Genomic DNA, 16,124 nt, shown 5'->3' on the forward strand with positions numbered 1-16,124 from the left:
TACCATCATCATTAAATATAGGCAAATTCCTTGACCAATCTACCTTCGGAATTTTATTTGGAAAACCTGGAATGTGATCTCGGCTCAAGGGAGCATATCTTCTTGCAATCTGATCTTCAAAACTGATTTAGAGTCGCCAGGTGAATGATTTCAGCCTTTCAAGTGTCTGATCGTTGTCCACCATCAACAATCAGATCTGAACTTGATACATGTACTGGGGTGAAATTCAAATGAAGTGGTCGTATTCACAAGCTCACGGAGATTGACTGAAGCAGCATTTATCTACTTACGCTGATGTAAAAAAAGAGCGTTTTCGAAGGCTTCTGGCGTAACTTCAGGCTCCGTCTAAGACTTATGAAACAAACACGTCAATGAGCAAACGATCAGTTGTTCTCCCCAGTATGGTCGCCAATATGTTAGCGCTTGGAATTCACCTAGGCTGAGATAGACAAACTCTCAAGGCTACATCAAACCATTTCACCTCGTAGCTAGCCCTACGAGGTATGAGAAGGCTCTCTCGGGTCAGATTCGATAGATCTTTCAATATGATTAGGCTGACCAATTAATAATAAAGATTTTAGGCTAGTAAATTGATAAGGGGGTTGATTTAATGATTTTTTGGGTTTTTGGTGGCAATTGGTGGAAGTGCAATTCAAGGTGCGGGGATTGAGCACAGTTTTCACAGGGGGATCTAAGGGGCAAGGTAGGAATGAGTGCTGATGCCTTAATTTGAGATGGATGATCAGAGATGATAGAGGAGAAGCTAAAGAGGGCAAACACACAATTCGAATCCTCTCTAGACAGTAGAAAACATTAAAATTGAACAAACTAAAAAGCTGAGCATGTCAAAACATGAGTTCAAACTTTACCACTTCATCTGTCCAATTTAGAAGCATAAGAGAGATGTGAAACACATAAACAAACTTACAAGAACATGTAGAGAACACACCATCAACAATCAGATCCACAAGAATCCTCAAAGATGTCTGTAAAACCCTGGCTTTCCTTGCCTTCAATTGCAGAAATAGATGCACAATATACAATAAAGCTTCCTTACACAAGAGTCCAACCACCAAAATGAGAAGGAGAGAGCATAATATAGACCATCTAGACCATCTAACTCCTTTCCCCACCTCTAGGGGTCTAGCTCAGCTTTCTAGGAGCAGTTTGAACAAATTCTAAACTAAGAACTAGAAAATAGGCAGCCAAACAACTTGCCTCTATTACTTAGCTAACTCATCCATGCATTAATTTTTCACTTTTTACATCATGGAAGCTTCTAGAAGGGTAAAGAAAGATAAAATCTACCAAAGTGCCATGAAAATATTACATTTATCCATCATCTACAAGTAATAATAGTCAACCATAGTCAAAACAGTGTTTTTTGACCGAAAATGTGAATTCTGGCAAATCTGGAAGTTCTGGTCGCGCCCCTTCACAGCTGTTTTTGAGTGGGTTCCACTGGTCCAAATCAGGTGCAAGATGGCTCATTGGAAAGCTTGGCCTGTCTACTTTCCATCCCAAGTGGAATTTCTGAATTTAGGGTTGATTTGACCCCTCAAAAACCATTTCTCCCAAGGTCACTTTCTGCAACTCAAAAAGTGGGTAGAAAGTCATTTTTTTGATGTATTTTGAGTTTTTGGAGGCTCAAATCTCAAAATCAGTCTTCTCCCAAGTATTAGTAATTTTCCTCTTTGCATGCCCTTTCCAAAAATGCCAAGTTTTCAAAATTCCGAGCAATCCTCCAGAATGGTCGCGCGCGGGGCGCGACCATTTCAATGGCCAAAACCTGTAAATTGCACAAAAAATTCACAAATAACAAAATTTTCTCCAAATTTCTTGAAATTTGGGCTGAGAGTCCCCAATCAAGTACCATGCTCAGTCAAAGAGGCTTTGGCCAAAGTTTGGAGTGGATCGGGCTTTTTCCTTTGTTTTTGTGCTTTGGCCAACCGTCATTGGAGCACCTTCGTTCTCGCCGGTATTTTTGACATTTCTCTCAAACCATAACACCTGTGTAAAAAGTGAAAGAGGTGTTTATTCCTTGGCATGTTGTGAACAAAAACCTCTCTCAGTTTTGAAAAATTCATCTTTGATTGCTCAGAAACAGCTTTTGAGTGAAACTTGTCCCGATGTGTGAAGCAAGGAATTTTGTCGAAATGGAGCGAAATGAAGGGGATAGGGGCTTCTAAATTCTTGGGGAAATTTTTGGGAGTGGGGAGGGATGTTAGGAAGCAGGGGAAAGTGGAATCTCAGAGATTGAGTGAGGGGAAGGGGTCGAAAAGGGCAAAACACAGGTCAAACCTAGAAAATTGCCAGGTTGTAGCTAGAAACTAGGGTTTGTGCAAAAATGAGGATTTTGGGGGATTTGAGGGATGGGAAGTGTTTGATAAGGTATGTTAAGGATAGGGGAAGGTGTATGAACATCAGGAAACAAGTTTTGCCGGTGATTTGACCATCCAAGAGAAATTGCCTTCAAAACCCTAGGAGAGGGAAATGAGCTTGCCTGGGTGGCAACTGAAGCATGGACAAGGTGTGAAATGACTCATTAGACACTGAAATGATAATGAAAACCCTCTGAATGATGATAGACTCAGCTGAATGATGACATGGACTGATATTTGGGCAAACCCTAGACCTAATGCCTAGTGACCAAATTTTGCTTGAAGACTCACTGAAATGACAAAATTTGACCTTGACACTTCAAAATCACTTTGTAAGAGCACATTTGATCACTGTAGGAAGGCTGGAAAGACTGACACTAACACGGGTAAAGGATCTAGGAAACGCCTCTTTGCGCTTTGTACAGAGCTACACGAAGGTCAGACAGCTGCGCGGAGCAGCATAAGCCCGCAAATTGGTTCGCAACCTTTCTAGACCTCATTAAGACATCCCTAGGGTGCGAAAACTTGGTTCCAACACCCTCCCATACTACCTCGGGTGAGACCTTAGTCCGCGCTCCGCAGACTGTTGCCGAAAGGGTCGGTAGCTTCGGGATTTGTTTGGCTAAAACACTCCTGAACCCGAGTTAGGCCCCAACAAGCCAAAACATATACAATGGAAAACATGGAAAATTTTAGGGGCTAATGTTCGCCCAGTGGGCTAATTTTCCTTGATTTTTCCAAAAAAAGATTCGCCAATTACCAATTTTTATAAAAGACGATTCGCCCAAATTTTAGAATATAAAATTATTTTACCTTAAAAATCGCCAACATTATATAGAGACTATATATAAAATCATTATAGATTTGAATAATTTTACAAATGTATCAATACACATTTTATAGTTGGCATATTAGGGATTAGTGAGATTCGCCAATGTTTTTAAACTTCAAGAAAATTTTCCATCCTTAAAATTTTCCTTGATGGAAAATCACATTATAGCAGGTCTATTAAGAGGTAACAAAGTAATGGTATAGAAGAACAAGATGATGGAACAAAGGACTACAGATCAGAATCAAGCAATTGAGGAAAAATGATGTTTTTAGGTATGTTAAGTTGTATACACGGGTTCACTGTATAAAAAGAGCATATATAAGCGGGTTCACTGTATAAAAATAGCGTATACAAATGCACACACTTTCACAAGAGGAAAAACGCGTATGGGATGGAAAATTAAGGAAATTAAGGTGAAAGAATACTAAGAGTGATCCAGGTCCGAGTGTGATGAAGGACCCTTCCAAGACCTTTTACTTTCGTGATGTGTTAAATTGCATTTTTTTTAAAAGAACATAAATGAATACATCTGCATGCTGTAAAGAAGAGGAACATGACAATCATCAACACATGAAAACATAAGCCATTGATAATGGAGTTTGTCCAGGAGGGACTACGTCTCCAGGCCCTGATGTCAAGATGGTGTAGGCCACTACATTAAGTGTTGTCAATAGTGATGATGTACATAAGAGGTGACGCCGCTATCATACAAGGAAAATGTCCTCACGCAGGAGTGACGCCAAGAGATGTTCCGCTACAGGAACTCTCAGTCAAAAAGGACTTCTATCAGTATGATACAAACTCATACATGATGATGATGAGCATCCCGCCAACATGGCATAAGAGGGATCACAATGAAAACATGCATGGCGACACATGAGTATCCCATAAATATAACAACAAAGGGATCTCAAACAAAAAAAGATGAATCATGACAACAAGTACATCACACAGATGATTCCGCATCACATCAAGCAAGAATCATGACACAAGTAAGGAAACAAGATCCCACATCAAACATCAAACAGGGATCTATGCAGCACAATGCATAGCAAAAGAAGTACATGAATACACTGCATATACCTCACATCCAAGGGCCATATGAAGAAAAGGATGTCAATCTAATGAAGTTGTTTGTACCATCGATCTCACGGCGTCGAATCACATAGAAATGGTTGCTTGTACATGAATGCTGACACCTGCACTCGACTTAGAAAAGTGGTCGAAAAATAGAATGAGAAAATGGAAAATCTGAATGTACCATCAGATTTGTGGTGTCGAATAGTACAAAATTGGCTATCAGATTTCTAAACTCTGAGAAAGTGAAAATCTAGGGCTTAAGGAATATTTTAGATTCCCCCTAGATTCCTCAAAGATTCCCTCCTCCAAGTCCTTTGCAAATCTGCTTCTTAAATTAGGAAACTAACTGCACCATTGGGTTCGTGTCGCTAAGAGGTGTAGGATCGACATAAGATTTGTCCAATTTGGACATTGCAAAAATTTCACCCTCTTGAGAATTTTGCTCAATCATGGTTCCACCTGCAATAAATTAATGAAAAAACATCGCCTCGATTTCCATGCGCGCTCCTGATTCCTCCATGCGTGGGGTGCACTGATGCAAATGAAGGTTTATATATGTAAAAGTGGGTGGAGTTTACAAAAACTCCATTGGCGGGTTGGTTGAATATCCAAGTATTGTGGAGGAGGTTGGGCAGTCAAACCCCGCCTCCTCCCTTTTTTACATAACAAAATATTTAAATTGGAAGGGAGGTCAGGCTAGGCCTACCTTGGGCATCCCACCCACCTCACCTGTCCCTTCTCCTTATGACGATGTATCCTTTTAATGGGTGGTGGTTGGATGTGGTCGTGGTTGGGTCTGTGTCCCAAGGGCCTGCCCACCACCTGTTCTGCACAACGGTCCCATGGTATGGGGGGAGGGACAGGGGGTAGTGGCCCGCCCCTCCATTAATAACTATGCTGATAAGGATGGGGTTGTGGGGTTGGTGGCTTGCCACCCCTTTTTTTAAATATTTTTTTGTTATTAAAAACAATATGGACAGTTTTGAAAATCTCGATTTTAGGCCGAAGGAGACATTTTAACAAGGCGATAATTTTGCCTGGAATCGGGCCGGAGTTGCCTGGATTCCATCCACTGGAAAAAGTCCAAATTGTGTCTCCATTAATCCTGCCTAGTTAGCAAAAGTCAACCCATCTTTGACTGCCTCTATCTTCGTCATCCAAACTCGGATTGGAGTGTCGTTCACACTGTTGGAATCAGGATGACGAGCACTTCGATCTGAGGTCAAGTTAATAGTCTTTCTACCACTTTGAATTTTGAGCCTTTTCCATGCCACTGGTGTCTAGAGATCCACCTAGATCAAAGGGTCCATACCATGGTATTCACCCACAATATTTAGTGGAATAAACAACTACTTGATCCCGTCTAAGAATACCACAGGTTTTAAGTGTTGTTTTGGTCTGAGGTATTGAAAAAGGCTAAAACTATATAAGGAGGAGAAGATCGAAGGGTTAAGTGCACAAGGAATGAATATCTTATGAGTGTTAGATCAAAATAAATTATGCATGTTATGGGTTTCTAATGCTTTGCTTGATTTAGACTAAGTATGCACCTGAGTGTTTGATCATGGATGAGATTTAATGTTGGATCAGGATCATGACTTGAAATTAATTATCATTGTATATCGGTGGGCTAGATATGAATGCTGACACATGTTTTATCCTGTAAATGTTATGATCTGGGTATGATTGAAGTCTGAATAGCTGTGAAGTTATATGTTTTTATTCGTAGATCTATACATTGGTTTGCCTTGATCAAGGTGCGTATACATGCTGGTTTGGCACTTCCAAGTAGCGTATGCAAAAGAAAATCCCATTGTTCAGAGATCGCTGATCTATCTGATCAGTGCTACTATTTTACTACTGTATGTCAATGATGTCTTCGTTAGATCTAAAAGTAGAACTTAATGTATAAGGAGATCGAGTCTGATTGATTGATTGATTAAGTGAGACGGGTGATCTTTGCTGCTGTCTATTTAGAATAGTCTACAATTGACAACAGATCTTCAGAAGGTCACTGATTGGTACAGTTTTTGGTTCATAGGTTTTATGATTAAGTATCTTTAGAGGTATACGTAGGTTGGGCTAAAGGAGGTAGCGTATACATGCAGGTTGGATTCATTGAAGTAGCGTATGCATTCTAACATATGATTTTTTGAGGTTGCAATTGGTTCTGGTTGTTGATGCAGTGTTCAGATATGTGTACTGGTTACAGTGATCCATCTGTTCCAATTGATTGGTTGAATTTTGATTAAGTGTCGGTTGATTGAGTTTCAGTGACTGATTGATTCAGTGTGGTTGAGTCAGAAATTGATGATTGGGTGATTCCATTATGTCAGAGGTTTCAATGATTGATTGATTCAGAGATTGATGATTGAGTTGATGAGTTGATGAGTTTCAGTGATTGATTGATTTTGTTGTGGTTGATTCAGATATTGATGATTGGGTTTAAGCTATATCAGAGATTGATGATTGAGTTTCAATGATTGGTTGATGTAGATGTATTTGATGGTTGTATTGCAGTGGTGATTAATTTTGAGTTTCAATGTTGCTGATGGGTCCAATATGAAAATTTGATGAAACGTGGCCTACATTTGTATTTTTGTGTACCAGGAGTATCTAGTATGAAAAGTTATGAAACGTGGTCCCTGGAGGATACTAAGGGTTGGAGCCTTCAGTGAGGAAGTCAAACCTTCCTACCAGTAGTGGCTGGTGATTAGATCAGGGGGTTGGAGCTCCCTTTCAGTATCAGCTGGAGAACGAGTGAAGGTGGTAGGCTGAAGCCTACGTACTCGTAAACATATCATCCAGTTCAAGGGCCAAGGGGTTGTAGCTCCCTTCTAGTAGAAGCTGGAGAACGAGAGAAAGTTGTAGCCTTTTGCAGGTGGGTGCCTACGTACTGGTATGAGCCTGCACCAATACAAGATTGTAAACAAAATATCCTTTATATTAAAAGAAGACAGAGACAACATCAGCAAGTGGTTTTCTCCCGCATTGGGTTTCCACCTTAAATCTTGGTGTTCATGTGTGTTGCTTATGTGTGATGGTTTATTCTGTTATTAATGCACATGGTTACTATTTAATGTTTAATAAAGTATTGATGCATTGATTTTTTTTATTTTTTATTTATTTATTTATTTTTTTGATTAATTAATTAATTTATATTTTATTTTATTTTTTATTTATTTATTTTTATTTTTATTTATTTATTTATTTATTTATTTTTAATTTTAATTAATTTTATTTTTTATTTTTATTTTTTAATTTTTATTTATTTTTATTTATTTTTATTTTTTATTTTTATTTTTTATTTTTATTTTTATTTATTTATTTATTTATTTTTTTTTCTGCGTAAATACTAATTCTATTAAAAAAGAGAAAAATATGTACATGGAGGTCGAAACCTCAGAGGGGGCAGAGGCCAGCCCTCAGCCAGAGATTCTGAGACATACATATCCTGCTATCTGCCCTTTCAGGATTAAAAGACTTCAAAACATGATTTGTTAGACACTGACGCACAAAAAAATAATTATGTTCTGAGTCTAACACAACATTACTATCGCCTGCAATGGCTTTACTGAGAAGCATTCTGTCATACCCGCCATGGACAAAAAAGAGGCAAAACAAAACTCGCCAAACCAAGAGTTGTTGCTGCAGATCAAGAACAGGTTGGCTCGCACCGATACCAAACGAGAATTGAGACCAGACCCATAACCAGAGACCCAAAACATAGACACATAACATAAAATATAATAGAGCAAAGGCAAGAGTACCACCTGTCATCAATGAACCAGCATCATTTGGCATGTTGCGGAGAGTCGGGCGCATCCTTGTCCACCTGGCTGGACGAGGCAATCCAAGTGACGAATCCATTGTCTTCATTCCCTTTGATACCACCTTCTGGAGGAATTACCAGGTTGAGGATGCTGCCTGCATGATGAACCGGTGCACAAGCAAGGACCTCGCGCTGAGTCGAATCTGCCGAATGCGGAGGCGCCTCAGGAACAATGCTATCTTCCTTCATGTTATCTTCATTAAACTCAACCCCAGCCATCTCCCCATGAAGGACACTGTCATCCTGAGATTGAGAGGTGGTGGTGTGGGCTGAGCTGCTGGGATTGTCCTCTTCCTTAGCAAGAATAACAGTGATACTGGCAGACAATACTGGCCTGTTGAGCCTGCTATAGAAGGTGAAGCGGGTCGTTTGAAAGGAATTGTGCAGGAGAGGCCCAACATGGCTAGAGGGCTGAGAGGACGGGGAGGTCGAAGCAATGGGGATTACGTTCTGAGGAGCAGAATGAGAGGCTCTGCCTCTATTACCAGTATTGCCTCCTCGGTGAGAGACTCCTCGACGGCGAGGCATCCTCGAATTATCTGAACAACCAAGAAAGGGAAAATGGCAGAGCTGACGGGGGAGGAACTGAGCACAGAGGAACCAGGCGATACAGAAACCCAAGGCATGCTTCCAGACTACCTGAGTGAGACAGGGGTGCGGGAAGAAAATCGGGCGGAGGTGAAAAGAACCAAGAGCAATGGCGTGAACCAAACACCAGTCCATGAATAAAACCTTGAGCGTGAACTCTCGAGCCAGGCGCACATTAAAGACGATCTGTGCGACCATCATTCTGTCCTGCATCCAAATAAATTCGCATGCCATTGAGATCTACAATCTTCATCCGCAAGCCAGGTGCAGGGCCAGCTGCCTGCAATGAGAGAGCCCTCATAAATGCATCGTATTAACACCCGCATCCGGGTGTGTGTCATCCTCCTGAAGCATATCATCCTTCACAATATTCTGGAACTCAGAGAGTTGACCCTCAGAGGCTATGCTGGAGATTGAGCCTACAAAGAGATCTACCCCAATTTCCACTCCTATATTAGCAAGAAAATCAGCAAGCTTATTTCCTTCCCGCTTAGTGTGTTTGAAAGAAATTTCTTGATGTTGAGAAAGCCATCTGTCTATTAGCTCGAGCCTTTGAGCCATTCTCCAACTGTTACTGACCTTATGTATGGGGGAGCCCTGCATTAGTTTTGTGACCATGTTTATGATGATTTGTGAGTCCCCTTCTATGATAAGTGGAAAAAAACTTTTGTCCTGAGCCAGGGTGAGACCTTGCCATAGTCCTTCCAATTCTGCTTAGTTTTTGAAGTCCCAACCTTTTGAGCCGAGAAATATGAGTTGAGGAGTGCCATAATGATCCCTAAAGACTCCCCCATAACCTGCTTTTCCCGGATTACCCTTTGAAGCTCCGTCAAAGTTGAGATGGAACATGTTGCTAGGCGGCGGAGTCCATTTTGTTGGCCTTTGTTTATTCTTAGTAGGATTATCTTTAAGAGTAGGCTGTTGATTTAAATGTATCTTCCAATTATCCCAGACTGATTGTTCCTGCAGCAGTGAAGGAAAATCTTCTTGGGACCAGGCTTTAATAGCTAATGACTCTTTAATGTTCTGATGTAATTTGGTCCATATCTGCTCTATAGACATAGATTGATCCTTAAAAACTCTTCTGTTCCGCTCCTTCCAGATGTTCCACATCAGTAGACCAGGAATAAGCTGCCATAGTGTGTTGAGGAGTTTGCTTTGATATGGCTCTTGACTCCAATTGCGAATAGTAGCTCTGATATCCCCTTGCACTCTGCCCTCTTTTTGGCATCGGAAGGTAACCTTTTCCCACAGCTTCCGTCCTATTTGACAGGTTTGCATTAGATGTATAGTTGATTCCTCTTCTTGCTTACAGTTGAGACATATAGATGGGCCAGAGAAGCTTCTTTTTCTGAGATTATCCCATGTGAGAATTTTATTGTGACATAGGAGCCATAAAAAAGTAGACACCTTCGGCCAATTTGAGGAATGCCAAATTTTATCCCATAAAGTGTCTTTGATTATCCTTTCTTTGATAATTATCTTATATGCTTCCCTTGTGGTGAAAGTACCTTTCTCTTCATATCCCCATCTGAGTATGTCCGATCCTTATGAGATGAGGATTTGTCGTTTTTGTAATTCTAAGGAAAGAGAGAGCTGAGTTTGCTCAGAGCCGTGCATCATAATTTGTTTGGCATCCATCCATTGTCTATATCCCTGTGTGGAAGAAGGGTCCCAAAACTGATTAACCTTTTCTAACTGATTTATACCTTGCTCTGGTAAGGGAAGGTTAGAGAGAGTGTCCTTTATCTTTGGGAGCTGCTGCCAGGAGTCTTCCCAGAATCTTGCTGTGTTACCGCTCTTAACTTCCCAGAAACTATGTTGTTGTATTAGATCCCTATGTTGAATGGCCAAATTCAAAATTACAGACCCTGTGCTTACTTCTGACATTCGAATTCTTTCTTCAATAGGGCTATTGTTCGCATATTTTGCTGTCCAAAGGGAGGCCCAGGGGGTGTTAGGATTTGCAAGCCACCTCCACCATATTTTAGCTCCCATTGCCTTATTACTGTGCCCTGGATCTCTTAGTCCAATACCCCCAGCCTTCTTCAGAAGACACACATTGTCCCATTTGACCAGAGCCCACTTTCGATTAGGGCCTGAACTGCCCCATAAGAAGTTGCGCTGGAGATTCTTTATCTCCTTGAGAACCCATTTAGGAGCTGCAAGAATAGAGAAAAGATACAAGGGCATGGAATGGAGAACCGCCTTAATGAGAACAAGTCTGCTGGCCATATTAAGAGCTCTATGAGTCCAGAGGAAAAGCCTTGCCTCTAGCTTTTCTAACAGGTCTTTCCAAGAGGAGTGCTTGAGGGCCGAGGCTATTAAGGGAGCTCCTAGGTATTTGGAGGGAAGGGAAGCAATGGTAAAACCAAGAATACGGGCTATGGCTCTTTGAGTGGGAGCTGGGGTGTTAAAGAAAAATATTTGAGATTTGACATGATTGATAAGGGCTTCGGAAGCTTCAGAGAAGTTCGTTAGGAGGGCTTTGAGAAGGAGAGCTTCTTGGACTGAGGGATGACCAAAAATCATGTTATAGTCCACAAATTGCTGGTGGGAATAGGTAGGGGAGTTGCTGAAAGATAGGCCTTTGAGACGCTGGGAATGCAGAGCGGATTTTAGACTCCTACCTAGTCCTTTTGCCATAATAACAAAAAGAAAAGGTGAAAGGGGATCTCCCTGCCTGATACCCCTGGAAGGACGAAATGTAGCCGATGGGATACCATTGATAAGCACAGAAAAGAATGAGGAAGACAAAAGATTGATAATCCATCTAACCCAGGAAGGGGCAAAGCCAAAGGTAGTAATAATTTTTTGAATGTAAACCCAACTGATACTATCAAAAGCTTTAGACAAATCGATTTTAAGCAACATACTTGGTTTTTTTGTTTGCTTCAAAGAGTGGATTATTTCATGAGTTAAAATAATCCCATCCGTTATCTACCGACCTTCTACATAACTAGATTGCTCGGGCGAGATAATGAGAGGGAGCAACGGTTTCAGTCTGGTAGCTATCACTTTTGAGACAATCTTGTAGATTATGTTGCATAGAACAATCGGTCCGTACTTGTCTGGAGTATTGGATTCCTCTGCCTTGGGTATTAAGGCGATGAAGGTGGCATTCAGCCCTGGGTACATCCATCATAAAGTGAGAGATTCCTCAACAACCTGCCAGACCTCCACTTTGATAAGATCCCAAAAGTTATGGAAAACGTTGGAGGTGAATCCATCTGGACCCGGCGCTTTCCCTGCTTTCAACTGATGTACAACACTTTCAACTTCCTCCAGACTTGTGGGCTTAGGGAGGATAAGATTATGCTCCTCTGTGATTAGTTTTGGAATGTTCCTTATAACTTTGTTTGTAGCAGACATTCTATCTATGCTGGGTTCTTGATGAGCTTTCTTAAAGTATCTGAGAAACTCATCTTCAATTCCTTCATGCATCTCAATTCTGTCTCCCTGCTCGTTTTTGATGTGGGAAATGTAATTATTCATTCTGCGCTGCACTGTGGTTTTATGAAAAAATTTTGTATTCTTTTCCCCATCCTTAAGCCATCTGATCCTCGATTTCTGCCTCCAAAGGGTTTCCTCCTGTTGTGCTCTATCTAGAATTTGGGATTCGATAGCTTGTTCTGCCTCCAAAGGGTTTCCTTCTATGATGATCCTTTGCTGGACATTCATCATTTCTTGATTGAGTGCTTCCTGTGCTTTGAAAATATTGCCAAAAGTGGTATGATTCCAGTGTTTGATTTCTCCTTTGAGGTGCTTTAGTTTCTGCTAGAATATAGACATCTTGGTTCCACTAGTGGGATTGAACTTGAGCCAAGTTGATCTAACAAATTCATAGAAATCCGGATGAGTTAACCAAAATGCCTCAAACCGGAAGGGACGCCTAATACTGTTGCCTGGCCGGTTCCATTGGAGAGCTATGGGCCAGTGATCTGAACCTGATACTGGAAGGATGGAAGCATTGAATTCCCCACCTAGGTGAGTTGCATTGTCTGATATTAGAAATCTATCGAGACGTGAAGCTATTTTTTGCAATCCCTCTCTTTTATTGTTCCAAGTGAACATGCCGTTATTTGAAGGAAGATCTACTAGCCAGTTGTTTTGGATAAAGTCTTTTAGTAGATTCCCATCTCTATTTCTTCTGCTTCTGCCTCCCTGCTTTTCCTCCATTCTTGCTATCATGTTAAAATCTCCTCCAGATATAAAAAGCGGGTAGAGCCTGTTTGAGTTAAGCTCTGACAAGGTATCCAAAATTTCAGCTTTGTGTATGGTTTCCTGAGGGAAATATACATTAGTTATATGACCATGGGTGTTGGTGCCAATTATATGAAATATTGGTTGGATGAAGTTCTTGTTTGCATGTATGTTGGCGAGTTGAATTACTCATGCATCCCAGAGAATTGCTAGTCCTCCCGACGCCCCTTGAGCATCAACAACTGTTACTAGCCCTCCTGGCCAGGCTTTCACTGCTATTTTTTCCAAAACTGTCGAATTACATTTAGTTTCTTGCAAAAAGAGTATATTTGGTTTTTCCTGCATAAGCATATTTTTTAATAGTCTGCCTTTCCTAGGGCTGTTGAGCCCCCTTATGTTCCATGATATCAGCTTCATTGAGAAGGGTTGGGATTGACATTGAAGTACTTGGTCAGCTTGGCGTACCTACCTGACTCAACTAGCACTTCGCCTATCTTGATGGTTCTTTCGAGGGTTGTTTTTCTTCCTCGCTTCTTGCTGTCTTTGGTGATGAACTTTCCATCCCATTGACTTCCTATCTGTACTCCTAGAGAGTATTTCTTTTGTGCTCGATTGAGGACCTCCACCAGGTTGTCCACTTGCCGATCTAGTATTTTGTCAAAGTTCCCTGTCTTGCATGCTTGCTCGAGTCCTAGAATATCCAGTTCACCAATGTCAATATTCTCAGGGTCTTCCTCAATGATCTAGGGTTCTTGAGAGTCTTCCTCTCTTTCCTTCAACATCTTGGTGCTTGGTTCAGGATTATCAACTTCCATTCCTTGAAAATGCCAGGCCTGAGTTTTGGTTTGGGATTGAAGGGTTGATTTATTGAATAGGATTTCCCCTAGTTGCTGTGTAGTTCCCTCCGACTGCTCTTTGTTGGATTCTTTGTCATTTTGAGGTCCATTAACAAGATCTTGCATATCATTACTGGCCAGAGCCGCAAAGCTGTTACTTGTTGAGGGTTTTGACATATTAACTTGATTGGTCTTGGGATTGGCTGTCGATTTCTTGTTCCCTCTTCTGCGGTTTACCACTTTGGTAAAACCGTCAGACGCCTGGTTGTCTGAGCTCATTTGAGGAGGGGGTTTCCTGTTCAGAGGAAAATCCCTGTAGAGGTGTCCTAGGTCATGGAATTTCCTGCATCTAAACGGTACGTGCTCATAGTCTATTAGTTGAATCCATTCAACATCTTCATGGAAGAGACTTACCGTGTCTGGCAGGGCTTGCTTGAGGTCCATATAAACGCAGATCTGGGCATAAGACGTGTATCTGCATAATTTTGTTTCCTCGGCAACCTTGACGAATTCGCCCAGAGCATTTCCAATCTCCTGGAGGGAATTTTCTTCCCAATATTCCCAAGGAAGCGAGTACAGCCTTATCCAGACGGGAGCATAACTGAGGTCTTCCTTGTCTGGATTGAATCGTTCAACCCACCCTTTGAGATATAGACCTGCAGAATTGAAAAAATAAGGACCCCCATCCAGAATCCTGTTGCGATCTTCCAAGCAGTTAAAAACGGCAGTAAAAAACCCCTTTGGACCTAGATGCAAAGTGATGTGTCCCTTTGGTATTTATCCATCTCCTTAACGCTCTCTCAATTGGCCATATTCCAATAAACTTGCCAATCAGCGCATGATCCCTCATAAATTGTATTCTGGCATTGATTCGGTGACTGGGAAATTCCACTTTTGGCCTGTGAGTTGCCACCGGTCTGCATGTGGAGGAACTTGCTTTATTTTTGTCTTTCTGATCTTGTTCATTGTCCTGTTGCTTGCTGCTATCGGTATTGTCCTCATTCTGTTTGTCTTCTTTGTCAATGTCTTCGGTTTGCTGCTTTTGGCTGTCCTTTTTTGGGGGAGGCGCATTGCCCTCCCCCTGAAGGGGTTGCATTTTCCTACGCGCTTATGGCAGGATCACGAAAACCTTTGATCCACCCTGTTTCCATCAATACTGATCTTTTCCAGTCAAGCCTGCCGTAGCAGGGGCTGCAGAAACCCTAGGAAGAGTTGCAGAAACCCTAGATCGCCTCTCTCTGTTGGACTCGTTAAAATTTAACCCAATATTGATGCATTGATTAAAGATCAACATATGATGAATTAACTCAATCATAAGTTCACTGGATATATGCTGGTTGCCTTAAGAACAGTTGCGTGCACACACGAGTTCCCTTCACTGAAGTAGCGTATATAAATCTGATTATGAAATGAAAAAGTTATTGATTTGTAAATACTGATTCACCCCCCCCCCCCCTCAGCATTATTCCCAATAGTCTGGATTTGAAGATGATATTCTAGGTATCTTCTTCTTTGACTTGAACTTGGTGATATCCATACTTTAAGTCCAACTTTGTGAAGTATTTTGCTTACTGCAACTGATGCAACAGATCATCTATCCTTAGCAGGGGGTACTTGTTCTTGAGTGTGATTTTGTTCAACACCCTGCAATATATACACATTTTCCAAGTCGTGTACTTCTTTGGCGTACTGATGATGGGTGACCCACATGGTGATGTAATCTGTTGAATGACACCTTGTTCTAGTTTCTACTACAAGTGTTTCTTTACCTCAATTTCTTCTGTAACAGACTTCCTATACAACATAATGTTTGGCAATGGGGATTCTAGCAATAGTTGGATCTCGTGTCAATACTGGTTGGCTCTCCACATGAGTATTGCATCTCTCATATACATGTAGGGACTCCCAAACATGATTCCACATACATCAAGGGGAACCATATCTAGTTCTACTTAATCAATAAAATCAACACTAATAGAAATCTAATTTTGCACTATTTTGTTACCTTCAGCTCTACATCCTTATTTACCCATCCTATTGGATATGGGCTTAGATGATCACGAACTTCAAACCCCAACTTCTTGATCAACTTTGGTGTAATGATATTCACCTACAATCTTGAGTCAAACAGAGCATTAATTTTTGTCATATTGACTTATATCTTTATATGGAAGAGTTTGGTCATTTTTTTTCTCTTCATGTTGTTGAAGGCTACTTAGATTCAACTCCTTCTACATTAATGTATAGATGATCATATCATCCATGTATGATATGATTTCAACTTGGTTTCTCGAATCAATGGCCATGAGATTCTTCTTCGTATTATCTCTCTTTTTGTTCTTTGGGTTTAGCTTTGGATGCAACTTCCAACA

General features: G+C 41.0%; 1 protein-coding gene across 1 annotated transcript; it reads right to left on the minus strand.

The window, feature by feature from the left end:
* Positions 1–9,427: 9,427 nt before the first annotated feature.
* On the minus strand, positions 9,428–10,948 carry LOC149144572 (uncharacterized). Its single transcript, XM_089452193.1, has 2 exons — positions 10,423–10,948; positions 9,428–9,975 (listed from the first exon to the last, which is right to left on the minus strand). Exons 1-2 carry the CDS (start codon positions 10,946–10,948, stop codon positions 9,428–9,430), a joined length of 1,074 nt encoding a protein of 357 aa, XP_089308319.1.
* Positions 10,949–16,124: the final 5,176 nt, after the last annotated feature.

The sequence above is a fragment of the Pinus tabuliformis genome, chromosome X (genome assembly GCF_031772625.1).
Source record: "Pinus tabuliformis cultivar Carrire ecotype Pingquan chromosome X, CPIR1, whole genome shotgun sequence".
NCBI lineage: Eukaryota > Viridiplantae > Streptophyta > Pinopsida > Pinales > Pinaceae > Pinus > Pinus tabuliformis.